Below are 11,733 nucleotides of genomic sequence, written 5' to 3'. Positions count from 1 at the left end.
ACGCCGAGTCGCATTGAAATGCGGGTGGGACATCATTAACAAGACACCTGAGGTAGAAATTCCATCCCAGGCTGTACAACTTTCAGTCTACGCTACCTAGAAACTAAAGTAAAACTAACCGGGAAAAAAATTGGTCCTGGGCCAGTATTCTTCTCGATGGAAACGACGGCCGGCTCATTGCCGACGGGGTCAGAACCAGCATAAAAGTCCTCGAAATCGGTACTGTTCGCATCAGGCCAAGCCACCGACACCAACTTGCGGACAAGGCTGTATTTTTACGTCGTCTATCTGTGGCCCTTGACCGATCATGGACTCCTCCCTTGCCCATCAGCACGTACTTGATCGAGCATCCTGAAGGCTATGTGCTGTTCGACTCTGGAGAATCACCTCACACCATAGAGCCGGGGTATTTTCCCACCTAGATGCCCTTTTTTCATCTCGCCGTTGACATGTATTTGCGGCAGCATGAAGGGATTGGCGCTGGCTCCAGCAACGCAATCTGCAAGCTTCGTGTGTGACGCTGTGGTCGCAGGATCTTGACACGAACATCCAGAGTGTCTTGGAAATGAGAGCGCGCTTAGAAGCAATTTTCATTTCCGAGGCTGTACTAATGGGTTACCAGCATTCATACCCACCAACGATGCTATCGTTGCTGGAGACTTTCCATCTCCGATCATATTCCTACTCGTCCATTTTGACGTGGATGCATCCACCCAACCCAGAATATTACATCATGAAGACTAGCGACATCTTAAATTGCAAATCAGCACCCTTAAATTAATTTCCACTGACGAACGAATCGGTCTACGGTGGTGTCACCAAGCTGATTCCTTGGGGTACACGAACAAAGGACCCGACTGCGGCTTATATTTCACCCGACATGCTCTTGAAACCACCCTTTACGTGGACAAGGAACGAAAAGGCGGGTCGCCACCCGTAAGGCGGAATTCGACCGGCAATTGAATTGGCGCCTTGAGCGCATGCACATGTCCTTGTTCGTCAAGATGGGCGGTGAGACAGTTGCTTGTTGTCAACATTTGATTGGAACACGATTGATGTGATAGCGACTGTGGCTTATGTGTAACCCATGCTAAGAGCCTACGAGGCGGCCTACATGAGAGCCTGACTTGCTGCTCCGCCCCAAATTGAAACGAGGCGGTCGGCAGTGCGCGGTTAACCTCCTCTTCTCGCATCGGGCTGCGACTCTGAATTTCCCCTCACGCCATTGCTTCATTGCTCCATCGCCCACGATCAGAAACGAGCAATCCGATCTCCATTATTCGAGCTCTTGACGGTATCTGACACCATGGAAGTTGTTGGGGCCGTAGCCAGCTGCATCGCGCTCGCCCAAGGACTGGAGGCGGGTGTGCGGATGGTGGGCTTCTTCAAGAGTATTCCCGAGATCCAACAGGACTACGAGGCTCTACGGAAGGAGGTGAGTGAATTCCCATGGAATAGGAAAATTCTCAGCTTTGCGGGATGGGAGCATGATGCTAACGACTGTCTGTATTGACTTTCAACAGATCAAGTACATCGGGGAACTGCTTCGGTTTAGCCAGATAATCGCCCACCGTGGTCCTGGCGATGACGACTCACCGCTGATCAATGACGCTATCCAACAGCTCAAAGAAATAGAGGGCGAACTCACCGAGTTCGCAACGAGCTGTTCCCGTCTAACCAAAGATCAGCAAGAGAAGGCAAGGAAGCGCAAATGGGTCCTGCAGCGGGACAAACTCGAAAGGCTTCTCAAAAAGTCGAACAATGCAAAGGGGGATCTACGGTTTGCCGTAACATGCCACCATGCCATGACGATGCATCTCACAATTACATCGATAGATCAAATCGCCTCTGCATTAGTCCCCCAGTCGACTCCATCAGAAGCGGGGAGAGTCGAAGAGTTGCCAGATATACCGGTTGAAGAAAGCCAGTATACCGCGAGCCTGGAGAAGGTCGACGACGACAAACCTAGGTTGGAGTTAGAACAGCAATCAGTTGTCTCAGCAGCTGACTCCATCGAGCGCCACAGCACTACATTCCAAAATACCGGTGCAATCGACCAACTCAGGGAATCGCACTACGCGGCAACCGGCCGATGCCCCCCTGTCTGTGGATGCAGGTGTCACTTTAGAACGAGAGAGTACAAGACTCAACCATGGCTACGTCCTTTTCTAGGATCCTTGTCTCTGAGTTCCAACACGGTGCCCCGTCGAAGTCGCGCCCAGTGCACTGAGCCGCGCTGTAAAAACAGGGATGGCTTGGCGTTGACGATAGAGCATCAATTCCCAGCGTGGTTTTGGGCTGGAGCGTTAGCGATAAGAGCCTCATACGATGTTCTCAGTGGGTTTCGATACTCTAGTTCGTTGCGTCCTCGCCGAGTTTTGAGTATGCATGATAGTGTTTGGTCTCGAGCAATAGGTCCAGTGGACATCTTCTATGACTATTTGAAGAATTCGCCACACTACTTCCCAGATGACTCTCAGCCCAGTGGGCAAGGCCTCATTCAGGTGGGTCTGATCAGGATTCATTTGACTACAACCGGTTTCACTAACGGAAGAAAAAGTTTGCTCTTGTAGAAATGAATTATGAAGTCATTGAGCTACTTTTGGAGTTATGGGAAGGGATATTGGCTGAAAAGAGCTTACCCAGGTATGCAAAGACATTTTACTTCATCGAACGCAGCTATATGACCACGAGTAAACACAGAAGCTGACATCTTCCAGGAGAGTAGGATACTCCGCAGCTCTAATACTCCGATTGAACATAGCCCACAATGAAAAGGAAATCAGCCTGCTCAATCGGCTAATTTTACTGTCGAATGATGGACTGCAAACAACTGAAACAAGGCTTCATAGGGCAGTCGTCGGGGGGGAGAGTATCCATGATGTGCTGCAAGATGAACCTTGGTCTATCAACATGCTTGGCCCGACGGGTATTGCACCGATTCATATGGCTGCCCGGTTGGATGATGTTGCAGCACTCGACGAACTCATATCTTCGGGAGCGGATGTCAACCTTAGAGACTACCAAGATGCGACGCCGCTGATATTTGCTGTCTCATCGGACAACCCAAAATGCATACAACGCCTGCTGCAGGCCAAATGCAATTTGCACCTCCAGGATGAGCAAGGTTGGACAGCACTGCATTATGCGGTGTTTTATAGCTCAGCTGATGCTGTCATGATGCTGCTAGTTGCTGGCGCGTCCATCTCAGTGGCAGATCAACTCGGCGAATTGCCGGTGCACAAATTGGCAATATCACACAAAGAAACGCAGGACAAACTCGGCCACCTGCAAAAAACTGCAGGCTTCGACCTCGATGCAAGAGACGAGATAGGGTGGACGGCAATGATATCTGCAGTGTCAAGGAACAATTTATCAATCCTGCATTGTCTTGTTGGTGCTGGTGCGTCACTCCACGTCGTCGACAACAGTTCTCGAAATATTCTGCACCACGCTGCCGGGTTCTCAAAGGCGGAGATGTTGAATTATCTGACTAGCCTAGCGCTCTCGGGTATTAACACCGAACTTCCAGACACCTGGGGAAATAGTCCATGGGCTATCATGCAATTCACCATTCACACGCCTCGTTGGACCCTCGGCAATTGGAGACAACCCGATCTGAACGACCTGGAAGCATTCGCCCGACTCTACACGGACATCCGGAACAGGAATCTGGGTATTGACATCCATATTATAGAAGAAGTCCTTCAAGCTCTGTCAGAAAGGGATACCGAGACTTCACGAGCGAAACTGGCACATTTGATTCGACAAAAGGAGGAATGGAAGCGACTCGATTTGCTGCGGACATTTCGGGCTGTTGATGGGCAAATAAGGGTAGGTGAATGGGAAGCAGCCTCGTATGCTCTCGAAGATGTCATTGAAGACATGGAAGAAGAGATGGAGATCTCGCCTGGAGAATTGATTGAATGGTGGTGTCCACAGCCGGTAGAAAGTGAGGGGGGCGAGGATAATGGCAATGAAGAAAAAGACGAACAAGATGCACACAACGAAGACGACTCGGGGTCTGACGGAGAGCCTGTCGTGTTTGACAACGAAACCGCCTCATCGCACGCCAATCACTCAGAGGATGAGGTAGCAACCAGCGAGAGGGACTAACTATCAGCCAAAACACTGCTTCGACACCGCACGTATCACCAAATTTAGAACCCCAGGTTTTAATAAATGAGCGTCTTGAGGCCTCTGATGTTACTACAATTCTATTCGTGTCATGTTCCCAGCCGCTACTGGGCTAGTCTGCGCGGAGGTGGCGACAACCCCTGTTCTCTAACAGGTTCCACGTCAAAGCCGATACTCGAGTGCGACCCCCTGTCCTGTTCCACATCCAAACTCCTCCCCGATCTGTCCTCCCCACGGGGCAGTGCCCACGAGTCGGAATGCGGCAGGCTGTCGGGCGTGTGCGTCTCAGGCGTGAACTTGGCGTCGTCCAGCGGCCACGACGACGTCGGCACCTCGCGCCACGACTCGGCCGGCTCTTCGGGGATGTCCCGCAGCTCGACGCGGTCGTTGTTGGCGAGGCCGCGCTCGTCGGCGACCAGGGCGGCTCCGTTGCTGTGTCCGTTGTTGTCCATTCTTGTCGATACCCGGTTCCCACTAAACTTGCTTAGCCAGGTTGTGCTTTGTGCGTCCGACGTGGAACCCAACTTCTTCGACGTTAACGAGGTATGGAAGCTCTGCAGGATCGGCCGGAGGATCGGGATGCATTGGACCATGATTGTGCCGGCGACTTCAGACGAGTACCTGCGGCTGTGGGTTAGCTAGTGCTCAGACGGGCATTTGATATTCGGGGGCGACTCACCAAACTTGCGACATGCCGTTGCGCCCTGTTGGGAGATGGTTGTCAGTATGTTGAACACGCGTGGTTGAGACCATCGCAAAGACTCACAGATATACCACTTGTCGCGGTCGTTTCCATTGTCCTTCCATCCAATACGTATGGCTGTGACGATAGCAACTCTGTCACGCAACGTCAGCCCAAATTCTGCAACATTTCCCATATCACCAATACTCACATCATTCCCAAGCTCATCGTAGCGGATAGACCAATCTTCTCGACCCTCCTCATCTCCAGGCCTCGTGTGATCAACCACGGAAAAGATGCAAAAACGAAATCCATAATGACGTTGTAAACTGATGATTCTGTTAGTAAACGTCCCGGTCTCGCTCGCGCCGAGGTACTTACCGTTTCCACCCTCCTTGAAACTGTCACGGAACTTCCACCCAATGCAAAAGTTGAGTCGGTACCAAACATCATAACTGTCCTTGTCGCAGACCTTGGCCCACTGAAAAATGACCTTGACAACCATGTACAGGTTCATGGATAAGATACAGAACCATAAAACATATTGCTGCCATTGGTTGCTGATTCGAATGAGTGTGACGGCGAAAGCGGTCTTGGTCAATGCTTGTCCGATGAGAGTGCCGCAGGAAGAAATGTTAATGAGAATGTGCATGCGGTCGTCCCAGCTTTCCGTCGAGTCCTTGAGGACATAACCAGTTGCGAATTCGTGAATAATGAGAGCGTTGTTTGCAAGTAAAAGCATCTAAGCGGTTGCCGGGTCAGGACGAGGTCGAGAATAGACGCAAAAGCCAGCACACAACACGGGTGCATGGTGAATCCGTCCGGAGCAGCGCAGAACTCACCCATGAAAAAGTAAGAATATAATCGTCGTACCACAGGCCGTGTCGTCGCGTGACCTTCACGTACAGGCGCAGAAACAGAAGCACAGTTGCGCCAGCGAACAGTGACCACAGGCCGATGTTGAGCTCTGTGTATGGGTTAACATAGCCATGGACTGGCACGTCGTCATCCTCGTCGCGAGGCGTTAGATGCATCGTCACATGCTGACGTGAAAGGAAATCGTCTAAGTGGCGGGCAAAGAAGAGAAACGAAAAAGAAGGTACAAACGGATCCTGCGGCCGGGGGCGGGAGGGATAGAAGAAGATGTCGAAAAGTGACCAACAACCAACAACAGCCGATTATAAGCTCCGGGAAACCTCTCTACCACGCCCCCCGTCGAAACGATGGGGTGGTAGCCACCCCCCTGGGAGCCACCCTGGGAGATTTGCCAGGATAATAAGCATTACGCGTTGAGGCCAAAAGGAGGCGCCAAGGGTCGTATTCTCCCCTAAACCCCTTTGACAAGCGGGTGCGACGCAGTGACAAACTCTGCTGGTGATGGCCAGGGGACCATGGGATGATTGGTGGATTCTTGAAACGCATCTCCAAACCGCGAGGATCTGGGATAGAAACGTATACCGATTGTGATGGGGGCATTTCTGCATTGAGGGTCCCGGTGGAGAGGAGAGACAAAACAAGAAGAAACGAAGTGGCATCTGTCATCCCGCCGTTATTATTCCGACGCGTCGAGAATTGATTGCCCTCTGCAGCATTGCGGATTTGCGTCCACACCGGATGCTGCTGTGTGCGGAACAGCCTCTGCATGGCCTGGTTTTTAACCCGGCATTTTCAGCCCTGGGCGCGTACAGACTCGGGAGTTCCGGTGGCATGGGAATTGCTTATTTCTGGAAAAGTCGACGCACAGTAGTGACGCGCTGCTGTCCATCGGACATGGGGATCCGTTGTATTTTGTGCGGGACGGCGTCGCGTTTTTTGCAATTGTAGCCCACTTATCCGAGGGACGGATCGTCACACTAGGGCACGAGATCCTTTTAGGTATATGAATAGACTATCGCTTAACTTAACCAAGTAGCTGGCTCTGGGTGTGTATCCATGCGTCGATGCAAGTGATGTTCCTTGTGGTAGGCTGCTGTGCTGCGGGCAAGTGGGATAATTCCACTTTGTCTTCCATGCTCCGTTCCCCAAAAACACCAGCGTCTTATCTGCGCCCACCGGTGGAATCCCCTCGGTGATTGGCATCTGACGTGACCCGACGGAGCACAGCAGGCCTCCGTTTCAAGCCTCCGGTGGCCAGGTACCGAGATCCCCAGAACGGTGACATGCTCCGCGTGCGATGCCATCAGGTCCCCACGGCGGACCCCAGCCCGTCGTCCTTTTGTGTCTAGCTGAAACCCTCTAAGGCAGGCTGTGGTGTAGGGTTACACGTGGGTTCGCGTCCCCTGCTTAGGCCGCTAGCTTTGGGGATCCGATACGTGGTACAATTATCCCGGTTGCGACGCCAAGGACGGATCTGGCCCGCCATGTCCGCTGAACATCCCACATGGCTGCCCCTATTAAAACTGCTTCTGCGCCTCCACACAAGCCCGTAGCCGTAAATGGACGTCACTGGTTTCCGGGGCATGGTACAGCTGCTCCATACAGAGTCCTCAAGATGCCGGGTACTCATAAGTATGTGCCTCCCCCGCCGTCTGAGGTGTGGCACAGGCCGGCCCCGATGACCTCCAAACCTGTTTTGAACCTTTGCAGAAGCGGCGCGGAGGACGGATTAGGATGGGACGACCTTGTAAGTTAATCGGCCGATACATGGCTCGAAGCAGCAGGCGCACACATGGTTTGGTAGGGCTCCCTCGCGCCTCCGGTCGCACAGATGCGGGACGACGGGTTTCGAAACATGCGGCAGCGACAGAGTTCCGGGAGATTCACCGTCACCGTCGACTAGATACAACCAGCACGGTGAGCGAGAGGGTCAAACACGTCCATTTAAGGTTCTGGAAGGATTCCCGCGCTTGATGCCATCTCATCGATACGATACGGCGTGGCATCATCGGAGACGGCGACTGGACACGGACGTTTTGGCCATGGCGTAGCTACCAGGGACGTACGAAGCGAATCACTAGTTCAATGCTACGCAAGGCTTTATCGATGCTTTAGGAATGGCCGTCGCATTACTAACATCGACCGAGGCTCAGTCAAGAGCTGAGACCTGGCGGCGCATGATCAACGTGACCGAGCGCAACAGGTTCAGGGAAGGCCGAGACCACCAATCTGCGAGGTTAGTCGCCACACTCTTGGCGCAAATTCGAAATACGACGCCGTCTTCATTGGCTTCTACGTAGCACGACACTCAGCCCAACGCCACCATTGACTAGTGTTCTCGTCTCTCGGGTCTCGCAGTGCCACCTGACAGACGGCGTCGCCGCGTTGTGTCGCATTCCGTCTTAATGCAGAGTCGCTATAGCTTCCCGGGAGATCTATCTCCAGCAGTCAAGATCTCCCTACTGATGCCGACCAATACAACGCCACTGCTATCAAACTTTGACTTTGACTTTCCGTTCTTCCTTCTGAAGCGTTCCAAGCCACAAACGTAAACCTGCATAAACGATTATCCTAGGAGGATAGGACGATGATAGTTCAAACACGTCCGATTTCGTAGCTGACCCGCAAGCCGGATTGGCCGAAAAGTATCAACTCGACCGTTCCAGATGATTCGCTGTGTCCTATCGCTATGAATTTGTCCGCTGAGTAATGTTTGGTATTTAACTTTCGGTCTCGCAATGCACAGTACATACCCTGCATTGATCGAGATATATCCCTCAGTTACTATTACTCTTCTCGCGGTGACGGATCTGGCTAGTCGTACGGAAACTATTTCCGCAGGTGCTGGAAAACGTGTTCTGGTGACGAAGCCGCTTGCTCACCAGGACGGATTAGCATAGATGCCGAAATTCGATGTCTGGCTGATAATCACTCTCAGAGTAGCCGTCGAGCTATCTATGTGTAGCCATGAGGATTGTTATCCTGTAGGTATAGATGGATTACCGTATGTCGGAGTTCAGCGGAGATTGCTAGACGTGCTTTCGCGACTGGTCATCCGAATTGGCTTGGGGTGTTCTGGCATGAGTGGGTATTGGACATTTGCTTGAGTAATCGAATGAGCATAAAATCATATCATTTTAATATCCCGTTTCCTCCTAGAAGGGTGAGAGCCCCCTGAGTTACAATGTGCTACTAGTGCAGCTACATCTTGAAGCTGAAAAACACACGCACTCATACGTCTTCATTACTATTGTGAGCAGCGAGCTCTGTATCACAGGAGTGTCGTCGCATCTCAGGATACGTTTAGTGAGCTAACAGGCCAGAGTTTGATCAGTTCTTCCCGTATTATTATGTGATTATCGACCGATATTGGGACCGGCGGCGACTCAGCATGGCCGACTACAGGGTAGCTAGATTGCGAGCCGGGACACTCGTTCTTCATAACTTTTAGTCCCAGCTATTCCCTTACTCGAAAATCATTCTTCGGAGCGCCGATTAAGTCGACTATACATGACTAGCTGATTCAGGCGCTGTGGAAACCTATCATTTGATATCGCAGGTGGGCTAAAGAGAAGCGGACCTCCCAAGCGGTTCGGTAGAGCCGGCCCCACTCTGAGACTTGGTGGAGGAATGAAATGCAAACGGCAAGCAATTTTCGAGGGGGCCGGCCTGTCAGATTTTGAGGTAATATAATCATGCGTAAGGTTTCCTTCATATCTTGAGCTCTTCCTTCTTCGTTGTTATCTTAGAGGTATTCAAGATTATGTGGCATTCATCGAAACTTTTCTTCCAGCCCCTAGTCGTACAGTCTGATGTATCACTTTTCCACATCCTTGCCATCAAGATATTCGATCTGTTCATCAGAAACTTTGATAACATCCGTAGTATCCACTTCGCTGTGATACTTTGTAAATTGTCTCGCCTTGACTCTCATCTCGAACCGATCTTCAATCTGAGCAAATGACAGGCCCTTGGTCTCTGGAAACTCAAACCAGATAATGGCGACGGCAATAACGGAAGTTCCAAAAAAGATCCAGCTCATCTTTCCTCCTAGGTTGCCCGCATCTGTATTGAACATGTACGGGACCACGACATTGAAAATCGTGCTAAATGTGTAGTTAAACAGGAAGCCAATGGCCAATGTCTGAGCGCGAAGCTTGACGGCTGACAATTCGCCAGCCAGAGCCATTGCAGGTCCGATGGCTGGGCCGATACTTAGCCAAACTAGCTGGAGTGAGATTCCAACACACCTGTATTGTGATTAGCAATGTTCCAAGTACACAACCAAAAGGCAGCTATGTATCTTACCAAAGAGAAGTAGCCGACTGATTCGGGATAGAACTTGCAATACCCATAATCAAGAACAGAGCACCAGCAAAGACTGTTCCGCTGAGGATCATGGTCCTGCGACCAAACACTGTCATGGCCCAGAACGAGAAAGCACTGGAGATGATGGCAAGACCAATGCCTAGTTCCACCAGCATCGCACCGCTGGTGGCAGACATTCCTGCGACGATCATAAAGTAAGGAGCATTGGACATGAAAGTTGCACCGATCATCTGGGAGAGACCATTGGCGTAAAGAACAATGCGCGTCCGACGCCAGTTGATGCCTCGGAAGCACTCCCTGAAGGATGCGTTCTCCTTGATGTACGACTCGTGGTCGGTGATGCTCTTGATTGCTTGCAACACGGGGCCGATAGAATCTGACGAGTCGTGCAATCTGCGCAAAGATCGTGCAGCAGACTCCATCTTACCGTTGCGAACAAGGTAGTAAGGAGACTCTGGGATGAGTGGGAGGTCGAGCAGTAGCAACCCTGGCCAGATCCATTCCGCAGCAAAGATGAGTTTGTATCCACTTTGGTCGGGGATGCTAATGCGGGTGAAGGCGACGGAAGCTGCAATCATATAGCCAAGATTCTGGGATGCATTAGCATGAATTCATGGCGAGGCCCTCCTTGTCTTATATAACGGAGGGCTGGGTTGGTGGAACGTACCATGCTCATGGTGAAAGCCGACAAGGCGACACCTCGAATGGCGGTCGGAGTGATCTCTGACACATATGTTTGTCCAGCTGTAATGGCTTTACAAAAAATGTTAGCACTGATTGAAGCATTTGAATACACATAATATTACACGCACCTAGACCCAGACCCAATGCGTTGACCATCTTGCCGCCCAGGAACTGCCCTGGACTTGATGATGTGTACACGACGGAAACACCAGCGGCGGAAATGATGGCAGCGGCCAGAAACGCCAGCCGACGGCCGAATCGATCAGAGATGGGACCAGCCGCGTAACAGCCCAAAGCGGTAGCGACCTGCGATAGAGCATTCCAGAGCGACTGCCAATACGCGGGGATGGCATATGTGCCATTCTCAAGGGTACCAAATTCCTCACTGTAGACACATATTAGAGGTGACTAGGGGCGTGAGATGTCGACGAGAACTCACACAAAAGGCTGCATACTCAGACACAGCGACAACGTCAAGTTGTCAAAGCCATACATGGCAGCGCCAATATTGGCAAAGGTGCAACATGCCAGAATCTTACGGTGCTTCCACAGCACCTTGAGGAAAGCCCATCCCGACTCAGCATTTTCAGCAGGAGCAGGGATCGTGGGCTCTTCGAATTCGACCGCAATTGGCCGAGGGGACGATTGGGGGACAGTCTCGCGGGCCATGGTGAAGATGGGAAAGATGAAGTCGATGAGCAAATGTCGAGCTTGGAGAGAGACCTGGGAGAGGGGCGGCTGCTAACCTTTAATAGGGTTAGATTGGACATCAACGCGTATGCTGCTTTCTTGACGATGAGAAATCCTCGTCCGCTGAGCATCTTTCGCCGACAGTGGAGATTTCCCCTCAAGTATCCCAGTTGACCATGTTTTCCCCGAGGAGTCAACGACCGGGAATGTCCACCTGGATCGTGGAGTTTTTCGGGGCCCCGTGGGGACTAACCTGAATAAACCCTAGCAATAGTCCACTTGCTTTGTCGAGATGCTCCATGGGGGCCCAATCCTGCGACATGTCCACCTTGTCT

General features: G+C 51.6%; 4 protein-coding genes across 4 annotated transcripts; 2 read left to right on the top strand and 2 right to left on the bottom strand.

Moving 5' to 3' along the window:
* Positions 1-1,306: 1,306 nt before the first annotated feature.
* On the top strand, positions 1,307-2,172 carry BGZ61DRAFT_538314 (uncharacterized protein; the record flags this gene model as incomplete). The annotated part of the gene is made up of 3 exons (XM_046254635.1): positions 1,307-1,435; positions 1,524-1,969; positions 2,019-2,172. The coding sequence occupies 3 exons, from the start codon at positions 1,307-1,309 to the stop codon at positions 2,170-2,172; spliced, it is 729 nt and encodes a 242-aa protein (XP_046097676.1).
* Positions 2,173-2,345: 173 nt separating this feature from the next.
* On the top strand, positions 2,346-4,172 carry BGZ61DRAFT_592825 (ankyrin repeat-containing domain protein). Its single transcript, XM_046256751.1, has 3 exons — positions 2,346-2,504; positions 2,561-2,646; positions 2,721-4,172. Exons 1-3 carry the CDS (start codon positions 2,385-2,387, stop codon positions 4,114-4,116), a joined length of 1,602 nt encoding a protein of 533 aa, XP_046097675.1. The 5' UTR covers positions 2,346-2,384; the 3' UTR covers positions 4,117-4,172.
* A 69-nt stretch (positions 4,173-4,241) lies between these two features.
* BGZ61DRAFT_498544 (uncharacterized protein) lies at positions 4,242-5,853 on the bottom strand (the record flags this gene model as incomplete). Its single annotated transcript, XM_046251285.1, has 6 exons — positions 4,242-4,758; positions 4,817-4,841; positions 4,904-4,974; positions 5,031-5,148; positions 5,201-5,561; positions 5,662-5,853. The coding sequence occupies 6 exons, from the start codon at positions 5,851-5,853 to the stop codon at positions 4,242-4,244; spliced, it is 1,284 nt and encodes a 427-aa protein (XP_046097674.1).
* A 3,659-nt stretch (positions 5,854-9,512) lies between these two features.
* BGZ61DRAFT_365618 (MFS sugar transporter-like protein) lies at positions 9,513-11,377 on the bottom strand (the record flags this gene model as incomplete). The annotated part of the gene is made up of 5 exons (XM_046241626.1): positions 9,513-9,945; positions 10,004-10,614; positions 10,692-10,777; positions 10,837-11,093; positions 11,148-11,377. The coding sequence occupies 5 exons, from the start codon at positions 11,375-11,377 to the stop codon at positions 9,513-9,515; spliced, it is 1,617 nt and encodes a 538-aa protein (XP_046097673.1).
* Between the last annotated feature and the right edge of the window lie 356 nt (positions 11,378-11,733).

Source organism: Ilyonectria robusta (assembly GCF_021365365.1).
Source record: "Ilyonectria robusta strain PMI_751 chromosome Unknown BGZ61scaffold_28, whole genome shotgun sequence".
NCBI classification, from domain to species: domain Eukaryota; kingdom Fungi; phylum Ascomycota; class Sordariomycetes; order Hypocreales; family Nectriaceae; genus Ilyonectria; species Ilyonectria robusta.
Note: the sequence above shows the minus strand (reverse complement) of the source record. Positions and strands in the feature narration are given on the sequence as shown.

Bases quoted from the DNA above. Each gene is read 5' to 3' on its own strand.
- BGZ61DRAFT_592825 (XM_046256751.1), top strand. From the start codon at position 2,385: ATGCATGATAGTGTTTGGTCTCGAGCAATAGGTCCAGTGGACATCTTC. The intron at 2,505-2,560 runs GTGGGTCTGATC...CGGAAGAAAAAG, and splicing joins GTGGGCAAGGCCTCATTCAG to TTTGCTCTTGTAGAAATGAA. The intron at 2,647-2,720 runs GTATGCAAAGAC...GACATCTTCCAG, and splicing joins GCTGAAAAGAGCTTACCCAG to GAGAGTAGGATACTCCGCAG.